Source organism: Miscanthus floridulus, chromosome 5 (genome assembly GCF_019320115.1).
Source record: "Miscanthus floridulus cultivar M001 chromosome 5, ASM1932011v1, whole genome shotgun sequence".
NCBI lineage: Eukaryota > Viridiplantae > Streptophyta > Magnoliopsida > Poales > Poaceae > Miscanthus > Miscanthus floridulus.
Window position 1 is genome coordinate 114,350,248 of NC_089584.1, and position 17,958 is coordinate 114,368,205.

Genomic DNA, 17,958 nt, shown 5'->3' on the forward strand with positions numbered 1-17,958 from the left:
GTCTCGTCGATGCAGAGCCCGATGCATGCCGCGGAGTGGAAGGGGGGAGATACCAGCGGGCGAGCGACTGCGTAGCCCTGGCGGGCCATTCTCGTTCTCGCAGTCGTCCGTGTAGTGCAGCGGGTGCATGTGACTGGCCGCCGAGCCGCCGTCAGGCCCCGCCGTCGCGGACCTCATCAGTCTCGTCAAGAAACTCCGCGAGTAGGAGTCCCGCCTCTGCGCCAAGCTACTGGAGCACAAGATCCTCGAGGAGACCATCATCATCGTGCTATTCCTTGAGACTGACGTCGCGGCTCCCGGGCGAGAACGCGTGCCTTCGCGCCGAGATCAACGCCGCCAGGACCAGCCAGCAGCGGGCGGTTGAGTTAGAGAAGGAGACGACGAAATCGTTTTTTAAAAGCTACAAGCAAGCTTCGTATTAGGCTCCGCACGTCCGGAGCGTCACGGGAGAGCATTACCGTTACAGCCGTACTTGTCAATTTGGGCCGAAATTTGGAAGGCGATTATTTCGGTGGGCTGTCATTTGCAATTTTACATAGTACAGTCTAGTACTGTACAACACAAACGACAAAACAGTATTGCTCTGCTTTGCCACGTCATTTTGAAGGATAGATATTTTTTGAGACTTTTATCTGTGTGCCATTATAAAAGATCGTAATCCCCTGTGTGCCCCTAAAAAAATTCAGCGGTCTTCAGCGCCACTACTCCAACTTTTTCGTGTCCTCAATGCCACTTCCGTCAGTTTAGGCTCCAACGCCGTCAAACTGCAGGTGTGAAAAGACGAAAATACCCTTAAGTTTAAATATGTTATTAATTTTTTTGAGCATCTTAACGACTTCAAATGAAAAAACTCAAAACTAGAAAGTTGTAGATCTCGTCGAGATCTATAATTTTCATATAATTTTTTTTATTTAATTCCGCAAAAAAAATAATATGATTTTTCTAAGATATATTAATCATATCAAATCATATTTTTTTGCGGAATTAAATGAAAATAATTTTTATATGAAAATTATAGATGTCGACGAGATCTACAACTTTTTAGTTTTGAGTTTTTTCATTTGAAGTCGTTAAGATGCTCAAAAAAATTAATAACATATTTGAACTTAAGGGCATTTTCGTCTTTTCACACCTGCAGTTTGACGGCGTTAGAGTTCAAATTGACGGAAGTAGTATGGAGGACACGAAAAAATTAGAGTAGTGGTGCTGAAGACCGCTAAATTTTTTCCGAGACACACAGGAGATTACGATCTTTTATAATGGCATACATGGAAAAGTCTCATATTTTTTCCCGGCTCGCTCACTGATCCACCCCATCGCAGCCATCGATCTGGAAATGACCGGCTCATAATTCTCGTCCGCTTATCCTCTCCTTTCTCTTCCCCAACTTCAACCAGTACCCTGCAAAAACCCAGCCGGAGCTCGCGGTCGCCGGTCGCCACCACCAATGGGGCCACCCGCCATGGCGTTCCAAGCCCTCACCCTCACACCACTCCCCTTCTCACTCCACAGCTCGAGACGCCGCGTCCGCGTTCGCGTGCTTGCCGTCGCGGCCGACCAGACCCCTCCGCCGCCGCCGGTCCCCCCTTCGGAGCCGGCGAACAGCCCTAACCGCCTCCTTCGGGAGCTCGCGCAGCGGAAGAAGGCCGTATCCCCTAAGAAGAAGCACCCGCCGCGTCGCTTCATCCTGAAGCCACCTCTCGACGACGAGCGCCTCACCCGGCGGTTCCTCAGCAGCCCGCAGCTGTCGCTCAAGGCGCTCCCACTGCTCTCTTCCTGCCTCCCCTCCGCGCCGCTCTCCACCGCCGACAGGACATGGATGGACGAGTACCTCCTCGAGGCCAAGCAGGCGCTCGGGTACCCGCTCGCGCCCTCGGAGACGCTCGGTGAAGGCGATGACTGCCCCGCGCGTCATTTCGATGTGCTGCTCTACCTCGCGTTCCAGCACCTGGACCCCTCCTCCGAGCGCACACGGACGCGGCACGTACGGAACGGCCACTCCAGGCTCTGGTTCCTGGGTCAGTACGTTCTGGAGCTCGCGTTCTGCGAGTTCTTCTTGCAGAGGTATCCCAGGGAGTCTCCTGGGCCGATGAGGGAGCGGGTGTTCGCTCTGATTGGGAAGAAGGTGTTGCCCCGATGGCTCAAGGCAGCCAGCCTGCACAATTTGGTCTTCCCCTATGACGATTTGGATAAGATGATACGAAAGGATCGGGAGCCGCCATCCAAGTGAGTGTTATGTAGATTTTATATTGGTCTTCCCATTAGTCATTGAATTTTATATAGATTTCGCTAGTTTAAGCATGATAAGGTGTTTGCCTATTGTACATTTTTTCCCTTTTTTCACGATATGATTCAATGTTGCAAGATGAATTTTCTGTGGCCTTTATGATCAAGTTGTCTCCATGTATGTATAATATAAATGATACAATGATACATTATTACAAATTTACAATGTTCCATCCCTTTATTTTATATTGATCTATACTCCTTTTGATGTGCTAACCCACTGTGAAAAACTTAGTAGCATGAGAATGCATGCTGATTTAGAGCCGTGTAGGAATGTGTGCTGCTGGTTGGCATGCCTATTTGATAAACTTTAGTAAAATGCCTAGTTGTGTTGCATTGCAGGGCTGTATTCTGGGCAATATTTGGAGCTATATATTTGTGCTTTGGAATGCCTGAAGTCTATCGTGTTCTTTTTGAGGCGTTTGGGATGGACCCAGACGATGAGAGCTGTCAGCCAAAATTGCGTCGTCAACTAGAGGATGTTGATTATGTTTCAGTGGAGTTTGAAAAGAGGCAGCTTACATGGCAGGATGTTGCTGCCTACAGGGTAATGGTTCTTATTATTGTTTTCCCTATATCTTCACTCTTTGCTCCTATCTTATCTTGTCACATCTCATGCAGCCACCACCAGATGCTCTTTTTGCTCATCCTAGGCTTTTCCGAGCTTGTGTGCCACCAGGCATGCATCGCTTCAGAGGAAATATTTGGGATTTTGACAGTAGACCCAAGGTTATGAATACCCTAGGATATCCCTTGCCAATGAATGACAGAATTCCAGAAATCACAGAAGCAAGGAATATAGAGCTTGGACTTGGCCTTCAGGTAACTCAACATCGCCAGACCAGCTTTTCTCCCCTTTTGTCATTTATTTCAAAAATTTTATTTAACTATCTGCGAAGCATGTTCCCGATATTTTACATAGTTAGCCTTTTGAAATTCTATTTTCTGTGGCAATTAGCCATAATCATAAATCAGAAAAGGAAATTGATACATAAGTAGCCTTTTGAAATTATATTTTCTATAGCAGTTAGCTAGAATCGTAAATCAGAAAAGGAAATGAAGTGCACAACTTGACTCTTACATGTAGAAAACAACACAGTCGAGATTACAGGTCCTTTTGACTCAACATGAGAATGCCATTTTTTATCCTATAATATATGTAGCTGTAATGAGGGAATATAGTTTGGAGGATCGATTGTGAAGACTGAACTGCAGTGAGTGTATTTGTGGTGAGGCTGACTGATTGGCGTTACCATATCTTATCTAAGTGTTCTATGATTCGTGATGGGATGCAGTGAAGTTTAACCAAAAGTGTTGGTTTACGAGATTTGAAAAATTGCTAGGTTAGGTTTGAATGTAGTGATACACAAATACAGCTCGTTCGCTGGTTGGTTTCTGGGCTGATAAGTCCGGCTGGTGCTGGTTTGTTGTGAGAGGAAAACACTGTATCATGGCTGATAAGCCCTGGCTGAAACCAACCAGCGAACAGGCTAATAGTTTATTTCGATCATCACACATTGCTGTAGTGTGCACCTTAATCGTCAAACTGCTTCCAGGCTTAATCACATACCACTTTTCACTTGTAACATGAGTTCAGGTTTATCAGTATTCTGTATTCCGTTCTAGAAAAAAAGTATTCTGTATTCCCTTGATGACATAGAAAAGAGAAACCTGCTGGCTTCCATTACATTTACAATACAAGAAAACAGACTCAGACAGGCCATCATGGTGCTTTTGTTTCCCTGCAGCTGTGCTTTTTGCACCCGTCAAAACATAAGTTTGAGCATCCAAGATTCTGTTATGAGCGGCTTGAATACGTCGGCCAGAAAATTCAGGTATGCTGTACCTTCTTTCCCTGATGGAGGGAGTAGTTTCCAGTGTCTTGCCACTGTTCAATTGGCCAAGAGCAATGCTGAAGGTCTGAACTTCTATGTGCCAGGATCTAGTAATGGCAGAGAGGCTACTCATGAAGCACCTCGATGCACCAGGCAGGTGGCTGGCGGAGAAGCATCGGAGGATGTTGATGAACAAGTATTGTGGACGGTACCTGCGGGACAAGCACCTGCAGCACTACATTATCTACGGGGAGACAGTGCAAGACAGATTCGAACACAATCGACGTCTAAGGAATCCTTCGACGACCTCTGTCCAGCAAGCGCTACATGGTCTTGCATACTGTGTGTATGGCAAACCTGATGTGCGGCGCTTGATGTTTCAGGTGTTTGACTTCGAACAGGTTCAGCCTAAAGCAGTATGAGGATCTTCTCCTTCGGTATGAGTTGCTGACCAACAAGACCGCCAATGGCAGCGGTAAAAGTACCGCACCTTCTTGAAGCCATCTATCCGACAGGAGATCATTCAATTCTGAAGCCTGAACCCTGAGCTGTGGCAGCAGATTAGCCACTGGGTGCGGCCTCTCCTGAAACCTGTCACTGTTCCAGACTCCTTGTCCCTTGGAAACGGTAGACTAATGATGCTGTAAATCGGATGTTGCTGTTCTTTGATCTTACAATTTTGACAATTAGTTGTAAATTCCTGTTTGGGCAGAAACTCAAATAGCATGGCAGATTCATTTCCTATCAGAACTGTAGTCTGTAATCAAGAAGCAGTGAGATGAATAATACAAAGATATTCATTCGTCCGCCACATTAGTGCATGATTCGTGCATATAATAATTTTCTTTTGCACTTATTCGCCCTTCAGATATCTGAGCCTATGACAGCTCAGGTTAATTAGATCAATGCCATTATAAATTTCATCTTTTTAAAGTCTACCACTACTTCTCATCTAATGGTCGGAACTACTTCCTACACCTATAGGCTTCATTAAACAACAGAAAATTCGAAATAAAAAGGGTGCTACTAGCGTCCGGACGTCTGGAGCCGCTCTAAAATATCGGACGCCTCAGGTTCTTCGCGTAGGAGGCCATGCCGCACGCGAAAGAAGCCCGTGTTGCCTGTTTTCGCGTGCCCCACCATGTGGACCCCACACTGTGTACCCTACCATCGCGCTCGCTCTGTTTCTCTTGACCACCGAGCCCACACATAGAAAACCACGTGGGTCCTAGTCATCTGCCCCTGCCTATGGATGCCACGCCACGAATGCGTCTGCCGACCTCATGCGCCGGCACAGTGACCCATGGCACAACGCCCTAGCAGCTGCAACAGGAGGCTGCGATAGGTGGGTGCCATTGCAAAATGTGCAACACCGATCTACTTTTGCAACATCCAAATGAAAACGCTCGCAACATACGTCAAAAACGGCTGAAACACTTGCAACATACATCTGAAACACTTGCAAAACATCAGAAAAAACTTGAAAATACGTGTGTAGTCGTTGCAAACATATGCAAAAATCCAGATGAAATACTTACAACAAACGTATAAAAATACATGAAACACTTGCATATATATGCAACATCTAGATCTACTTTTGCAACATCCACATAAAAACACTCGCAACATACATCTAAAACAGATGAAAAATTTGGAACATACATGTATATGCATTGTAACATGTGCAATATCCCGATATACTTTTGCAACATCGATATAAAAACATTTGCAACATATCTCTGAAACATCAAAACACTTCAAACATACGCTTGCAACGTGCGTTTTCAGACCTTGCTGAGGCTCGTCAGCGCGCAGCCGGCGCGGAGATCGACGCCAGCGCAGAGTGGGGGTGCAGCGGGTGGGCGGGTGCAATGGCCGCGGTGAGCAACCTCCGCACTGGAGAAGGCCGCGGCGGGTGGGCGGGTCGGTGCCCGCGGTGCAGCGCCCTGCGCTCGAGAAAGGCCACAGAGGAAGGGATTGGATGTCGCTGGCGGGAGCGAGCGCGGCATCTGAACGTGTGGACGCCCTGAGCATTACTGAAATAAAAAAAGAAACAATGTTGACCTGGGCTAGGAGCCCACAGCCCACGCTCGAAACAAATTCAGCCCAACACCGCAAAAATTTGGGCCCGCGAGGGTGGATTGAGCTCGACTGGGCTCCTACCAGTTGACACTCCCCAGACCCTGAACCCTAGCGGCTGATTTCTTTTCCCCTTTCCTCCCGGCGCTGCTCTCTCCTCCGACATCCGCGGCAGCGAAGACTAGGCCAACAAAAAATCACGCTAGCGGAAGCAGCAGACAGGAGGGGAAGATGTCGTCGCTGCGGAATGCGCTCCCGCGGCGCGCTCACAAGGAGCGCTCCCAGCCGTAAGTTCTCTGCCCACAGATGTTACCTGTTACCATTCGAATCCGAGAGGATGGCGCCGCCGCTGGACGTGCCGTCTCCGAAAACGGAGGGTGCTGTTTTTTGGTCTGAATGTAGTTTTGCAGGGAGGCGAGGAAGAAGTTTGGGCTTTTGGAGAAACACAAGGACTATGTCGTCCGGGCGCGAGCTTACCACATCAAGGAGGCAACCATCGCGGTATGCTTCTGTTCTGTCCAATCCTTGCATAGCGCTTAGGAAGTTGGGAACTTGCTTGTTGTATCAGATTTAGATATACTTTTAGCATATTATTAGCAGTTTAACTATCTTTAGCTATCTTGTCTTAGTCTACAGATGCTGTGACTGCATAATCTAAAATCCTTGTTGTTTGCAATTGTTCACAGAAACTGAAGGAGAAGGCAACATTTAGGAACCCGGATGAGTTCTACTTTAAAATGATCAACAGTAGGACTGTTGGTGGAATTCATAGACCTAAGTATGTACAATGTAGCCCACGTCTCCTCTTAACTCTAGTATTGTAAGGTTTGGTCTACCGTGTGTTTTAGTTTTCACTGTGCCATACATTTCAGGCCTGAAGACAATAAGTATACTGAAGAGGAACTTCTTCTGTTGAAAAATAAAGATATGGGATATATCCTTCAGAGCCTTCAAAGTGAAAAAAAGGTTTGTGATGATGTTAAAGTATTCAGAGCAAATAAGTACAATTTTGTGTCCTGTGGCTGAATGCTTCATTATGTTTTAATTTGGATGGGTCACTTTGCAGAAAATTGAAAAGTTAAGGTCAACACTTCATGAACTGGATAACAAGCCTCAAAACAAGCATGTTTATTTTGCCGAAGACAGGTACAGTAATGAGTTCATTTGCCTACCATTTTTGGAACTATCTGCTAGTTAAGTTTGTGCTGACATTTAGGTGGCTTGCTGTTTTATTTCAGAGAAGAAGCGAAAGAAATACAATCAAGGATAGGACAAAGCAGCAACATGCCTGGTTTTGACAACATCCCTTCTCGTATAAAGAAGTAATATGCTCTCCTCTTCGGAATGGCACATGTGTATCACTTCTATAGCTGTGCTTAATAGCATCATGCTTATGGGAGTCATTTTCACTGTTTAATCTTATTATTTATATTTGTGTTTGTGTCCATTTAACTAGGACTAGTATGATTGCATGCATGATTGAAATGGGGTTATGATATTATGCAGTTTAGTTCATTGACTGCTATCCCCTGTTGTATCCTTTGTTTTTTCCCCAGAAAAACTGCCTCTTCGTACAGGGAGCTAGAAGAGAGGAAGCAGCGGCTTCAAAAGCTTGAGAAATTGTATGCAGACATGGCCTTGCAAAAAGAATTGAAGGTATTGCATCTCAGTATTTTGAATTTTTCTTTACTTGGGTGCTACTTTCAAAGGTTCAATTGAAACAACATATAAAAGTGTTGTGGACTGGGTTTGTGCTGCTGCCAGCCAATTTCTGGAATTAACTTCAGTATCAGATGGAATGCATCCATCCTTTAGTTGGCGTTAGCCACAACACTGCCCTAAAAGTTATTGGTATATTTTGTGTTCTCAGATGACCGCTCAAGTTATAGGAAAAAGAAGGATGGTACTGTATAGACTGGCTGAATAATCTGCTACTTGGTTAAATAGTTACTTTCCAGCATGTTTCTGAAAGGAAATTTAAGTATTATATGGAAGCTTCGTTTTCAAGTCATTGGCAGCACCTACTCTCACTGGCCAAGGAAAAAAAAACTAGAAAATTAATGACACAATGAGCATAAGTTGGAAGCTGGCAGTTTTCCAGTTTAACTGGGTAATTGCGGCAGCTTGCTAAAATTGCGCTAATCTGGAATCTTTAAATCATTTAGTTTCTGGGAATTCACAGACGCTTGCCAGCTTGTGCTGATAATTGAAAGTCTGTCTGCTAATATTTAGAGTTTACAGAAAATTCTGTACCATTTGTAACTCTTCAATTTGTAATGCTGGTTCAGAAACCTGGACGCAAGAGGAAACTGAAACTCAATGAAGATGAGGAGACGGATAATGCAACATCACAGCCTGTTTATAAATGGCGAGCACAGAGGAAGCGGTGAGGTCATAAGTTAGTTTTTTTTGCCGTGCTGATCTTGTTAATTTGTGCTCACCCTCATTCTTCAATTTTCAGATGATATGAATGGGTGACAAAGGGAGGACAAGGCAAGGCATTAGTAGTGGAAGTATGGTCATAGTGGCGTACAGAAAGCTGGTAATTGAACAGCTCTTTTTGGATCCTAAAATATTTCCCTGTAAAAGTAGCCCTCCGCAAGAACTACTGTCTTTGTCAAACTGTTGGGCAAAAAAGAATTAGGATAAGATGTAAGAGTAACTTTAATTTATACAAGATTGGATTCTGTATGACTCAATCCTATGCATCATATCTCAATTCATTGTTCTCTATTCTGTTGAATTCCCCTAGTGATGGGCTGTTTTGTGATCCATCTTGAGGTCAGCAAGTAATGCCAGATACAAGAGGATAGATCCATGTATCCTAGCGTTGGGTTGACCACTTTTTTTTTTTTTTTTTTTTTTTGCACAACTAGAAGTGGAGTCGCGCCATCTATTCTCAAGTCAAAGTATAATCAAAGAAGGGGGATTTTAAAGAATCCATACAACAAAAGAGGATTGCTGCACTTGATATTTGGCCATGTTCATTTATGGAAGCTTCTCTATACATTCCCTTGCATTCAACAAGCTCAGACCCGCCAAAGCCACAGAAATCCAGTTTGGTAGAACCACATGCAAACTAATCGATGGTAACCAAAAGAACACATGTGACCTTCAGAGTCCAGACCAGGTTCCGTGCCCTGAAAGTGTCATATACCACTTCAATCCCCATCATATTCATGTTTCGCTCAAACTTTCAGTGAATTACATCTTCTAACAATTACATGCAATAAGCATCGGAAAGATCTAGGAAAAAAAGAAAACAGCTCAAAATGTTCTTTACTGGATTATTTTCTTTGGCGAACCCTAGTCCAGACACGTCAGGCTCATTATTCTGCAGTGCATGGAGCATCCGACAATGAAGATTTGTTTAGGAGACTCCCATCACAAATATTTTGAAACAATGTGTTCAGCAATTGCCAAGCTTGATGTCAAACCAGGGGATTCTATTCCAAACAAATTAACTAGTCCAGGAATACCATGGACATCCCACCCCTGCAGTCATTCAACTAATCAGTAATGAATGTGCATGAGAAAAATAAGCTTTTGGATCTGATATAGAGCTAGATGGCTATCAAAGTTCTTGACATATGATACCAGTAAGCACCTGAATAACAAAATCTGAAGGAGGTTGTCCAGGACCAGAAAGCTTTGGTCGGATCCCAGAATAACCAGGTTCCAAAGACCCATCTTTGAGATTTGGAAAATACTTCCTTATCACAGGGTAAAATACAGAACAGCGGGTGGGGCTTACTGAGTAATCAAACCTGATGAAGATTCTAAAGTTACAAACCTTGTGATAATTACTAAAATATTCTACTACTGTGCTCCAGATTCCATAAATCATGCTGATAGTAAGAATGATGAGAAACATGGTACGGCACCAAATTGCATTTTCTTGGGAAAACACAGGTTCAGTTATGTGACATAGGGGTATATCTATAACTTACCTTATCATCATCACTAGTAAGTTGCTACAGATTCTATCATAAGCAAAATAAGAATACTAGCATTAGCATGCCAGTTAAAAAAGGTGGTATCTAGAATAACTTATTACAGCCTTCTTTGGTCATGAACTAAGAAGCTAAACGTGTTCCTAGAAAAAGCATGAAAATTTCAGCCCCATAAAAAGGAAGGGAAACATAATTCGATTGAGTGGGGTCTCTTGCTTAAAAAAACAGTGGCATATTTTAATAACTGGATGTACACATGTTTGCAATTGCTTACTTGTTCAGAAAACATGACACATGGTCCTTTCCGCCATCAGATATCCATTCAACATCTGGACCAAATCTGACAAGGCCATTCAAATCTATAGTGACATGGACCCCTATGCCACCATCCTCTGGTAGAGGATATATTAAGCGCCTGAAAGGACTCTTGGTTTGAGAGAGGGTGAAGTAGCATCCACGTGCATAGTGAGGAGTGGGCACAAATGCCTGGTCAAGGCCACGAAATTGTTTGGCAAGTGGAACTGCACTCAGACCTGCTGAGTTTATCACAAGCTTTGGAAGCAAAACAAGCTGTGCATTCACATGAGACCCTACATGATAGTTCTGCAGCTCTTTGCTTTCACAAACATGGAGTTCAAGGCCTTCGGATCCAACATGGGCACTGATAACTGCTGTGTTGTATGATACAGTTGCTCCCAAGTTTTCAGCATCAGCCTGCATCACAAAAACAATCAAAATAAAATGACAGTGAAAGCAAATTCAGCCTAAAATTCTAAATTGGACTGATTTATATGATGGCCACCGTACCAAAAGTGAGAGCATGAGTGAATGAGAGTCAATTATCCCGGTACTAGGTGATAGTAAAGCTTTAAGACATCGAAGCTCAGGTTCCATCTCCATAGCTTCAGAACCCTCCATCAACTGAAGGTCATCCACCCCATTTTCTTTGGCATTCCTGAGGAGCATGTCCAACTTTGGAATCTCTGCAGCACCAGTGGCAACGATGAGTTTGCTGATTCGTTTGTGGGCAACGCCTCGTTCTTCGCAGTACTTGTAGAGCATTTCCTTTCCTCTTACACAAAGGGTAGCCTACAAAAGGCAATCCGCAGGTAGAATCTGTGATACATTAATTAAGGGCTCCATATAGATGTTTCATGTAGCGCCTGTAAAGTTAGAACTATTTTCAAGTTAGATGCTCATTTCTTATATACTAATGTTTGTTGAACTGTCTAAAATCCAAAAGCACATCTACTGTGTCAACGCCCTGACACTGTAGAGTGTCAGTTATTTAAGATGATGAGAACTGGTCTGCTAATTTTTGGAAGGAATAAGATCTAGCTGAACACTTTCCACAGAAGTTAGAGCTGAAATGCAATATTACTAGAGGAGCATGAGATTTCTGTGAACTCTGGTGCATCAATTGACAAGCCCCATTTTGCACCAAACACTAAGAGATCAACCTGCAGAATACAACGTGTCAGGTGTCATCTGGAACAAATTTCATAGATACATCCATAATCCTGTCATGGATCGCTAAATGGTTATCTGTAGCCCGTACCACTACACAACGCTCTTCGACCTGTCTGAAGTCTGGACAAACAAATAAGTACTCCGTACCTAATAAGTCTGGAAGTATGCACGGCAACAGTCTCATAGTACAAGCTAAACCATAGCGATCACATTCGAAGCCCAAATGGACGTCCAAGCAAGCATCAAGTGCTAGAAATCACTGAACCAGAACCCCCTGCGCAGCGCACATATGGTGAATTCGGGGGGTCAAAGCAAAGGGCGCGCGCACACCTTGAGGCTTCGCGGAGGGTAGTAGATTCCGGCGTGGATGACCTCGCTGTTGCGGGAGCTGGTGCCGGTGCCGAAGCTGGGGGCCGCCTCGACCACGACCACCTCGCGCCCGGCCATCGCCAGCGCGCGCGCCGCCGCGAGGCCGACGACCCCCGCGCCCACCACCACGGCGTCCGCCGCCTCCCGCGGCGCCCCCGAGGTCTCCGAGGCGAGGCCTCGACCCGCGAGGCCCCGCGGGCGGGCGGCCCCGGCCAGGCGCCGCAGCAGGAGCATGCCCCGCTGGCCGCTGCCTCGTCGGAGCTTTGTTTGGCTACTTGTTGCCAGGTGGAGCCTGGCGACCGCGCGCAGCTCGTACTTGACTACTTTGTAATCTGGTATCGACGCCGCGCGCGCCCGGTGCCCAGTGCGGCAGTACCCCGCTCTCGCGTCCTTTCGGCCTCTAGAACGGCACGGGCGCACGGCACACCCATCTGCGCTCTGCGCGCGTGTTTACGCACACCCCTCGCCGATGAACATAACAAGCGACACGAGTCAGGTTGCACATGACACGCTTCACAATTCACACTGTATACCATGGACATCCATATATGTTCTACTGAATCATTGCGTTGCCGGCTTGCCGCCAAAGCAAGGAGGCAGCAGAGGAGCACCGGAGTATTTGAGCTTCGTCAGTACCACTGCCTTTCAAGAATCCAGACAGCGTCGCTGCTGCTTCGTGTGAATCGAGCTGAGCATCTACAACCGATCACGACGGGCTATGGGTATCTGCGCATGCTCATACGATTCTCCCAATTATGTGCAGTTGTCGTTGCCTTGCTACCGCGAGTTAATTATAGCTACCATGAGAAACCACTGCACGTGCACGAACACGACAATGGCGTTTTTCTGAGTTGTTTGGCCCTGATGACGCTCTGCAGTGCTGACAATGACAGTTGGTAACTGCAAACCAGCCTGTATTCGTCGGTTCAGCAAGATTAGGGGCAGTGTTACCATGGTCACCACTCACCAACACATGCTTCAGCTAGCAGCAGTGACAGCTATGAGCTATCTTGTTCATCACGTGTTAGCATGAGTGCTACTGTTTTTTCCTTTGTTTTCTAAAATTAACTCGGTTGGCAGGTTAGGTTGGCCTCATCAGTGTAGTATTCTGGACGTAGGACACTGGTATCGACTTGATTCACCAACTTCATCTACTTCGGCTCAGCAAGTAGGATGAAAAAATCAAGCAGTTGCCAGACCAATCCAAGTTCAATTTTACATCATACTTCACATATCTACCAGCTGAGGCTACTTCGTGTATTAACGACCATGCACGGTACAAGTGCAACCACGCTTGGCAATCTAGGACTGTAAAGTCATGCCAGCATGAGTATATGGTGTTTAGCTTGAAGATTGCAGTAAACAGCATGTCCTCTTAAACTAAGAGATCATCGAGTTCAAGAATTGCCGGTGCTTCCTTAATGCTGGAATGAATTGCCTGTTACTTCTTTTGTGCCATGATTTCAATCACCTGGCGAAGCATGTGTTGGTATGTTCTCAGCATGTCCTCAGTCGATCGATATCATGACCATCTTTCCATAAATTTGCCACAGCAGTATGTTCGATGTAGAAAACACAAGGAACCCAAAACTCATGGCAGGGGAAATGACAATATCATTTCAGTCATAATAAGCAGTTTCAAGTTTACTTTCACGGACAGAAAGCATTCTGCTAAAACATACATCAACTTTCGTGCAGACAGCAAGCTACAAATAAGAGCTATGCAGGGAGGATTACAGAGAGGCAGCAGAACCAGACCTAATAAATCTATATCACCCAATTTTTGGTAACCTTGTACACTCATTACTTTCTAGCGATTCTTTTCTTCGTGGTGCCCTCTAGCAGTTGGTGTCATATATGGCCAGGCCTTGTAGCTCTGGACCTTCCAAGCGTGGGTTCTTCTCAAAGCTGCAGGGGGAAACATAAGTACATAACATGAACAAGTTACTTCTTTAGGGAAGCACATGGATAAGTAAAACATGCATCGTGTTACACAAAACATGCATGCTGGAGAATACAACGTTCTGACTGCACTTAACATAGTCCAGGATAGAGAGCACTCCTGTTCTACTGTTCTTATGACCAGAAAAGAAAATGCACACAACAGCTTGTCAACAGCCCCCAGTATTTTGACCCAGAGAAAATGTAGTTCATAGAAAGATGCCCTCATAACACTACACACACAATGGACACAAAGTGCTTGGAACTTGGATTGACCTACTCCATTATTCTCAAATTCCAGGAAGCCACTAGGTCGAGTGCAGGACACTAGGACTATTTCAATTAAACAAGATATAGAGTAATATTTCTGTGGACCTGGATGCCCTCTCAGATGATAAGATAAGATTCTAGGCATATCATTTCAAATCATTGATCTAAAAGTAAAAGAAAAAAAAGTAAATGGCCTCTATTTTTCCTGTTAAAAAATTATCCAGGCATGTCGGCAATAATACAACATGGGGTAAACCTTGAACTAGTTATTTAATGATCAATTACATATACATACAAATGAGTGCAAAATACAAAATGAAGTGTCATATAACGATGCTGAACTGACAGGAGCGGACATGAAACATATCTAACAGATGAACTTACTGCACTTGTCTGGAAGAGGGAGCCTAAATGTTTTGAGTTTATCTTTACAAAGTTTGCAAGAAGATACAAACTGGCAATGAAACTTACTTGCTCAGAGGAATGTGTTCAAATGGTCCAGATGTGGGAATCGTCCCACATAAATCATTGCTTGAAACATCACTGAAAGAACAAGGTGGGTAGATTGTCAAATTGAGTATTAACTTGGAGAGGATAGAACACTAAACATTTGAAGTTGATCTTTACTCACACAACTTTGAGACTAGATATTCCAGCAAGTTCCCTTGGGATCGGCCCAGTCAAACGATTGCCATTGAGCCGCCTACGAAGCGCAACCACGTGTTAGCAAAGATAGAATGATGTGAAAGCATATCTAAAATTACAATAATGACCATAAATAAAGGTCAAACCGCAGTTAAAGCTCAACGTATGCGCAACTATCCCTAATTATGAACAGCACAATGCTTGACCTACCACAGCCTAACACAATTTAAAGAAGATGGAATGATCATCTTCAGTTAAACTAGTATCAAATCCATGTTTAGTTGCTAAGATGTAACAAGCTGACAGCTATTTTACAATATGTAAACATAATTTAAAGAAATAAACTTACAAGAATACAAGGGATTTCAACTTTCCAAGGGCAGGAGGTATTGTCCCCGAAACATTGTTCTTGTACAAGTCCAAGCTTATCAGATTCTTCAAATTGCCAAGCTCAGAAGGGATTGTTCCTTGAATGTTATTCTTGTAAAGTTCCCTGTTTCATGCTAATGGTCAGTACTAGTATAATTATTGGATGAATAATTGACAGGCGCATATCAAACTAAGTGAAAAATGTCTAACTATATCAAGCCCTTGTATCATAAGTCATAACTGCAAACAAACATAACATGGACAAATTTGCAGGTTATAGAAAATTGTTCCTCCCTCCCTTTTAAAATTAGAAAATTAGGCATTGAATGTCTAAAATCATGAACAAATTTCAGGAGGGTCCTAGCCTACTAGGGAGAACAGGACCCTATCTACCTAATTAACCAAGGATGACAAGCATAGTTTTATATAGTATAACTGAAGGCATGACATATCTTCTTTTACTAAAATATATCAAGGTATTTTGATCATCGTCGGTAGTAAAGCCATGCCCTTATAATTATTTTTCTTTATGTCATAAAAAGGTTATCATCTACCAGCTAGATAAAAATACTGGTAAACGAATACGGTTCAGAAATATGTTAGCTCTAATAGTGTAGGGTGTGGTGCAATAATGCTCGATCACGAAAATGTCCAGACTGCTAAATTCAAAACTGACTGACGGAGCTTAGAACATAAAAAGGGGCTGGGACTGTATGGTACAAAGGCCTCAATAACCCTAACAAAGCTTTTATAAGCTGCAATCATGGACTCATCTATTATATATTAGGTACTGCCCATGTGCAGAGAACCACACATGATTTGATGAGCACATGTATACATCAGCCATTGTCAAAACTACAAACTGATCGAGGGTGGGACAAAGGTAGTTTGATCCTAGTCTAGCTACTGGTGTTTGCGATTTCACTGTAAATGGATTCATGAGCCTTTTCAAGGGGCATAATGGCATTGATAAATGATCAGAACTACATGCCCTGATGCCCAAAAGCAGTTGAAAAAAAGAATCAGTGAACGTATGGTCCAATTTCCTATTCTGAACAACTACCATGATATAAACCATTTGGGTAAGAACTTACAGGTACTGCAGATGCTCCAATTTCCCAAGCTCAGGCACCAGATGACCAGATAAGTTCAAATTACCAAGATCTCTGTTAGAAGAGGTATCGAAGCAACAATCAGAAAACGGTACTACTAGAAATTTGAAAGATGTACAATACAATACAAGCTTGTCATCCAAAGATTTTCTACAGACCATGTGTGTCTTAGATTGTCATAAATACTTCAACAAAATATGAAATCCTGACCAGTCTGTTATCTACAGAGTTTTCCTTTGAGTAAAGTTATTATCATATAAATGGTGGACAGAAAGATATATATCAAAAGATGAGTTGAACCACAACCAAACTGAAATACCGAAAGAGAGAATGAAAGCAATGGAAATCTTATGGTGATTTTAAGTGGTAGCGACCATTCTAACACTATTTGCCTGGTGTTTGTAATCCATACTTCCAGCACAGTAGCAAACCTTTTGGGCGTTACCAGCCTCTTCTATGTAGAAGGTTCCACCACCACTGTTATTTGGCGCCACAACCTTAACAATCCTCTACCACAATCCCCTGATCTCTTGCAAAGACCACAATCCCCTAACTAACTCACTAAGCTGCTAGCTGCACAAGCCAAAGAAATTTGGCAAGCTAACCTTTCCTAATCAGTTTAGGATAATCTAGATCACACAATCCTAAACTCAGCTTGAAGTCCAACACTTAATTGATTGCCTAAGCCCTTACGCAGCCTACCTCATTAGTTGGCACCCCTTTTCCAATCACAAACTAACGTTAGGAAGCCATCAATTTAACAGCCAATATGTCATCCAAACAAGTCCACGGATTAACAGGTTTAGAGGTCGCATCTAACAACAGGTACCCCATCAACGTTTATTGAAGTTGGGAATCGACACATACGCTCCCCATCCACAATCCACTGCGGCCCGGCTCAAGCTGGCCGCAGGGGGGGGGGGGGGGGGGGGGGGGGGGGGGGGGGGGGGGGTAAGGGGCGAGAACGAGGGAGAGTTGGGAGGAGGCGGCGGCTCACAGGCGGGTGACGCGGTTGTCGCGGTCGCAGGTGACGTGGAACCAGGTGCAGGGGTTGACGAGCGTGGGGTCCCAGCTCTGCAGCACGCCGCCGGGGTCCCTGAGGCTGCGGCGCAGCGCCGAGAGCGCGTCGCCCTCGGAGTTGGCCCCCGCGAGCGCGAGCACGAGCGCCAGCGCCAGGGCTCCCGCCGCCTTCGCCCTCGCCCCCGCCCCCGCCGCCGCCATGCTGGAGGCCGCCAGATCGGTTGGTGGGCGGGATCTGGACGCGGACGGAGGGCAGCAGCACGCAGCAGCGGGAGAACTGAAGAAGGGAAACGGCAGGACGGGACGCGAGACGTCTCGTCTGGTTTGCTTTTCTCTGCCTGCCCGGTCGGCCGCTGGTGCCTGGTGGTCTGGTCGAGTGGTGGGGTGCCTGGTGCTGGTAGGAGTTGAACCAGCCAGTCCACCTTTGTATTGCGCCGTGTCTCGCGTCGCGTCGTGTGGCGTGAAGTGGTGGGGCTGCGGCGGGCGGTGAGGCAGTTGTGCCAGTAAAAGTGGAGTGGGGTGGAGCAGAGGGCCCACCTGGTGGTGGGTTGGGTACTTGGGCCACGCACGCCTGCCGGAATCGAGTGGAAAGCGAGCGAGAGGGGCAGT

The 17,958-nt window shown here is 45.0% G+C and overlaps 2 protein-coding genes across 2 annotated transcripts; one reads left to right on the forward strand and one right to left on the reverse strand.

The window, feature by feature from the left end:
- The first annotated feature begins 1,363 nt into the window (after window positions 1-1,363).
- LOC136455155 (ribonuclease III domain-containing protein RNC1, chloroplastic-like) lies at window positions 1,364-9,698 on the forward strand. Its single transcript, XM_066455297.1, has 17 exons — window positions 1,364-2,226; window positions 2,629-2,833; window positions 2,908-3,108; window positions 4,035-4,121; window positions 4,226-4,537; window positions 4,682-4,764; window positions 4,834-4,894; window positions 4,990-5,013; window positions 6,312-6,487; window positions 6,611-6,701; window positions 6,887-6,978; window positions 7,073-7,166; window positions 7,267-7,346; window positions 7,439-7,522; window positions 7,757-7,856; window positions 8,489-8,586; window positions 8,662-9,698. Exons 1-17 carry the CDS (start codon window positions 1,448-1,450, stop codon window positions 8,663-8,665), a joined length of 2,571 nt encoding a protein of 856 aa, XP_066311394.1. The 5' UTR covers window positions 1,364-1,447; the 3' UTR covers window positions 8,666-9,698.
- On the reverse strand, window positions 9,314-17,751 carry LOC136455156 (L-2-hydroxyglutarate dehydrogenase, mitochondrial-like). The gene is made up of 12 exons (XM_066455298.1): window positions 17,327-17,751; window positions 16,312-16,383; window positions 15,198-15,341; window positions 14,835-14,906; window positions 14,675-14,746; window positions 13,836-13,900; window positions 13,641-13,711; window positions 11,954-12,430; window positions 10,961-11,242; window positions 10,428-10,867; window positions 9,808-9,967; window positions 9,314-9,695 (listed from the first exon to the last, which is right to left on the reverse strand). The coding sequence occupies exons 1-12, from the start codon at window positions 17,548-17,550 to the stop codon at window positions 9,585-9,587; spliced, it is 2,190 nt and encodes a 729-aa protein (XP_066311395.1). The 5' UTR covers window positions 17,551-17,751; the 3' UTR covers window positions 9,314-9,584.
- Window positions 17,752-17,958: the final 207 nt, after the last annotated feature.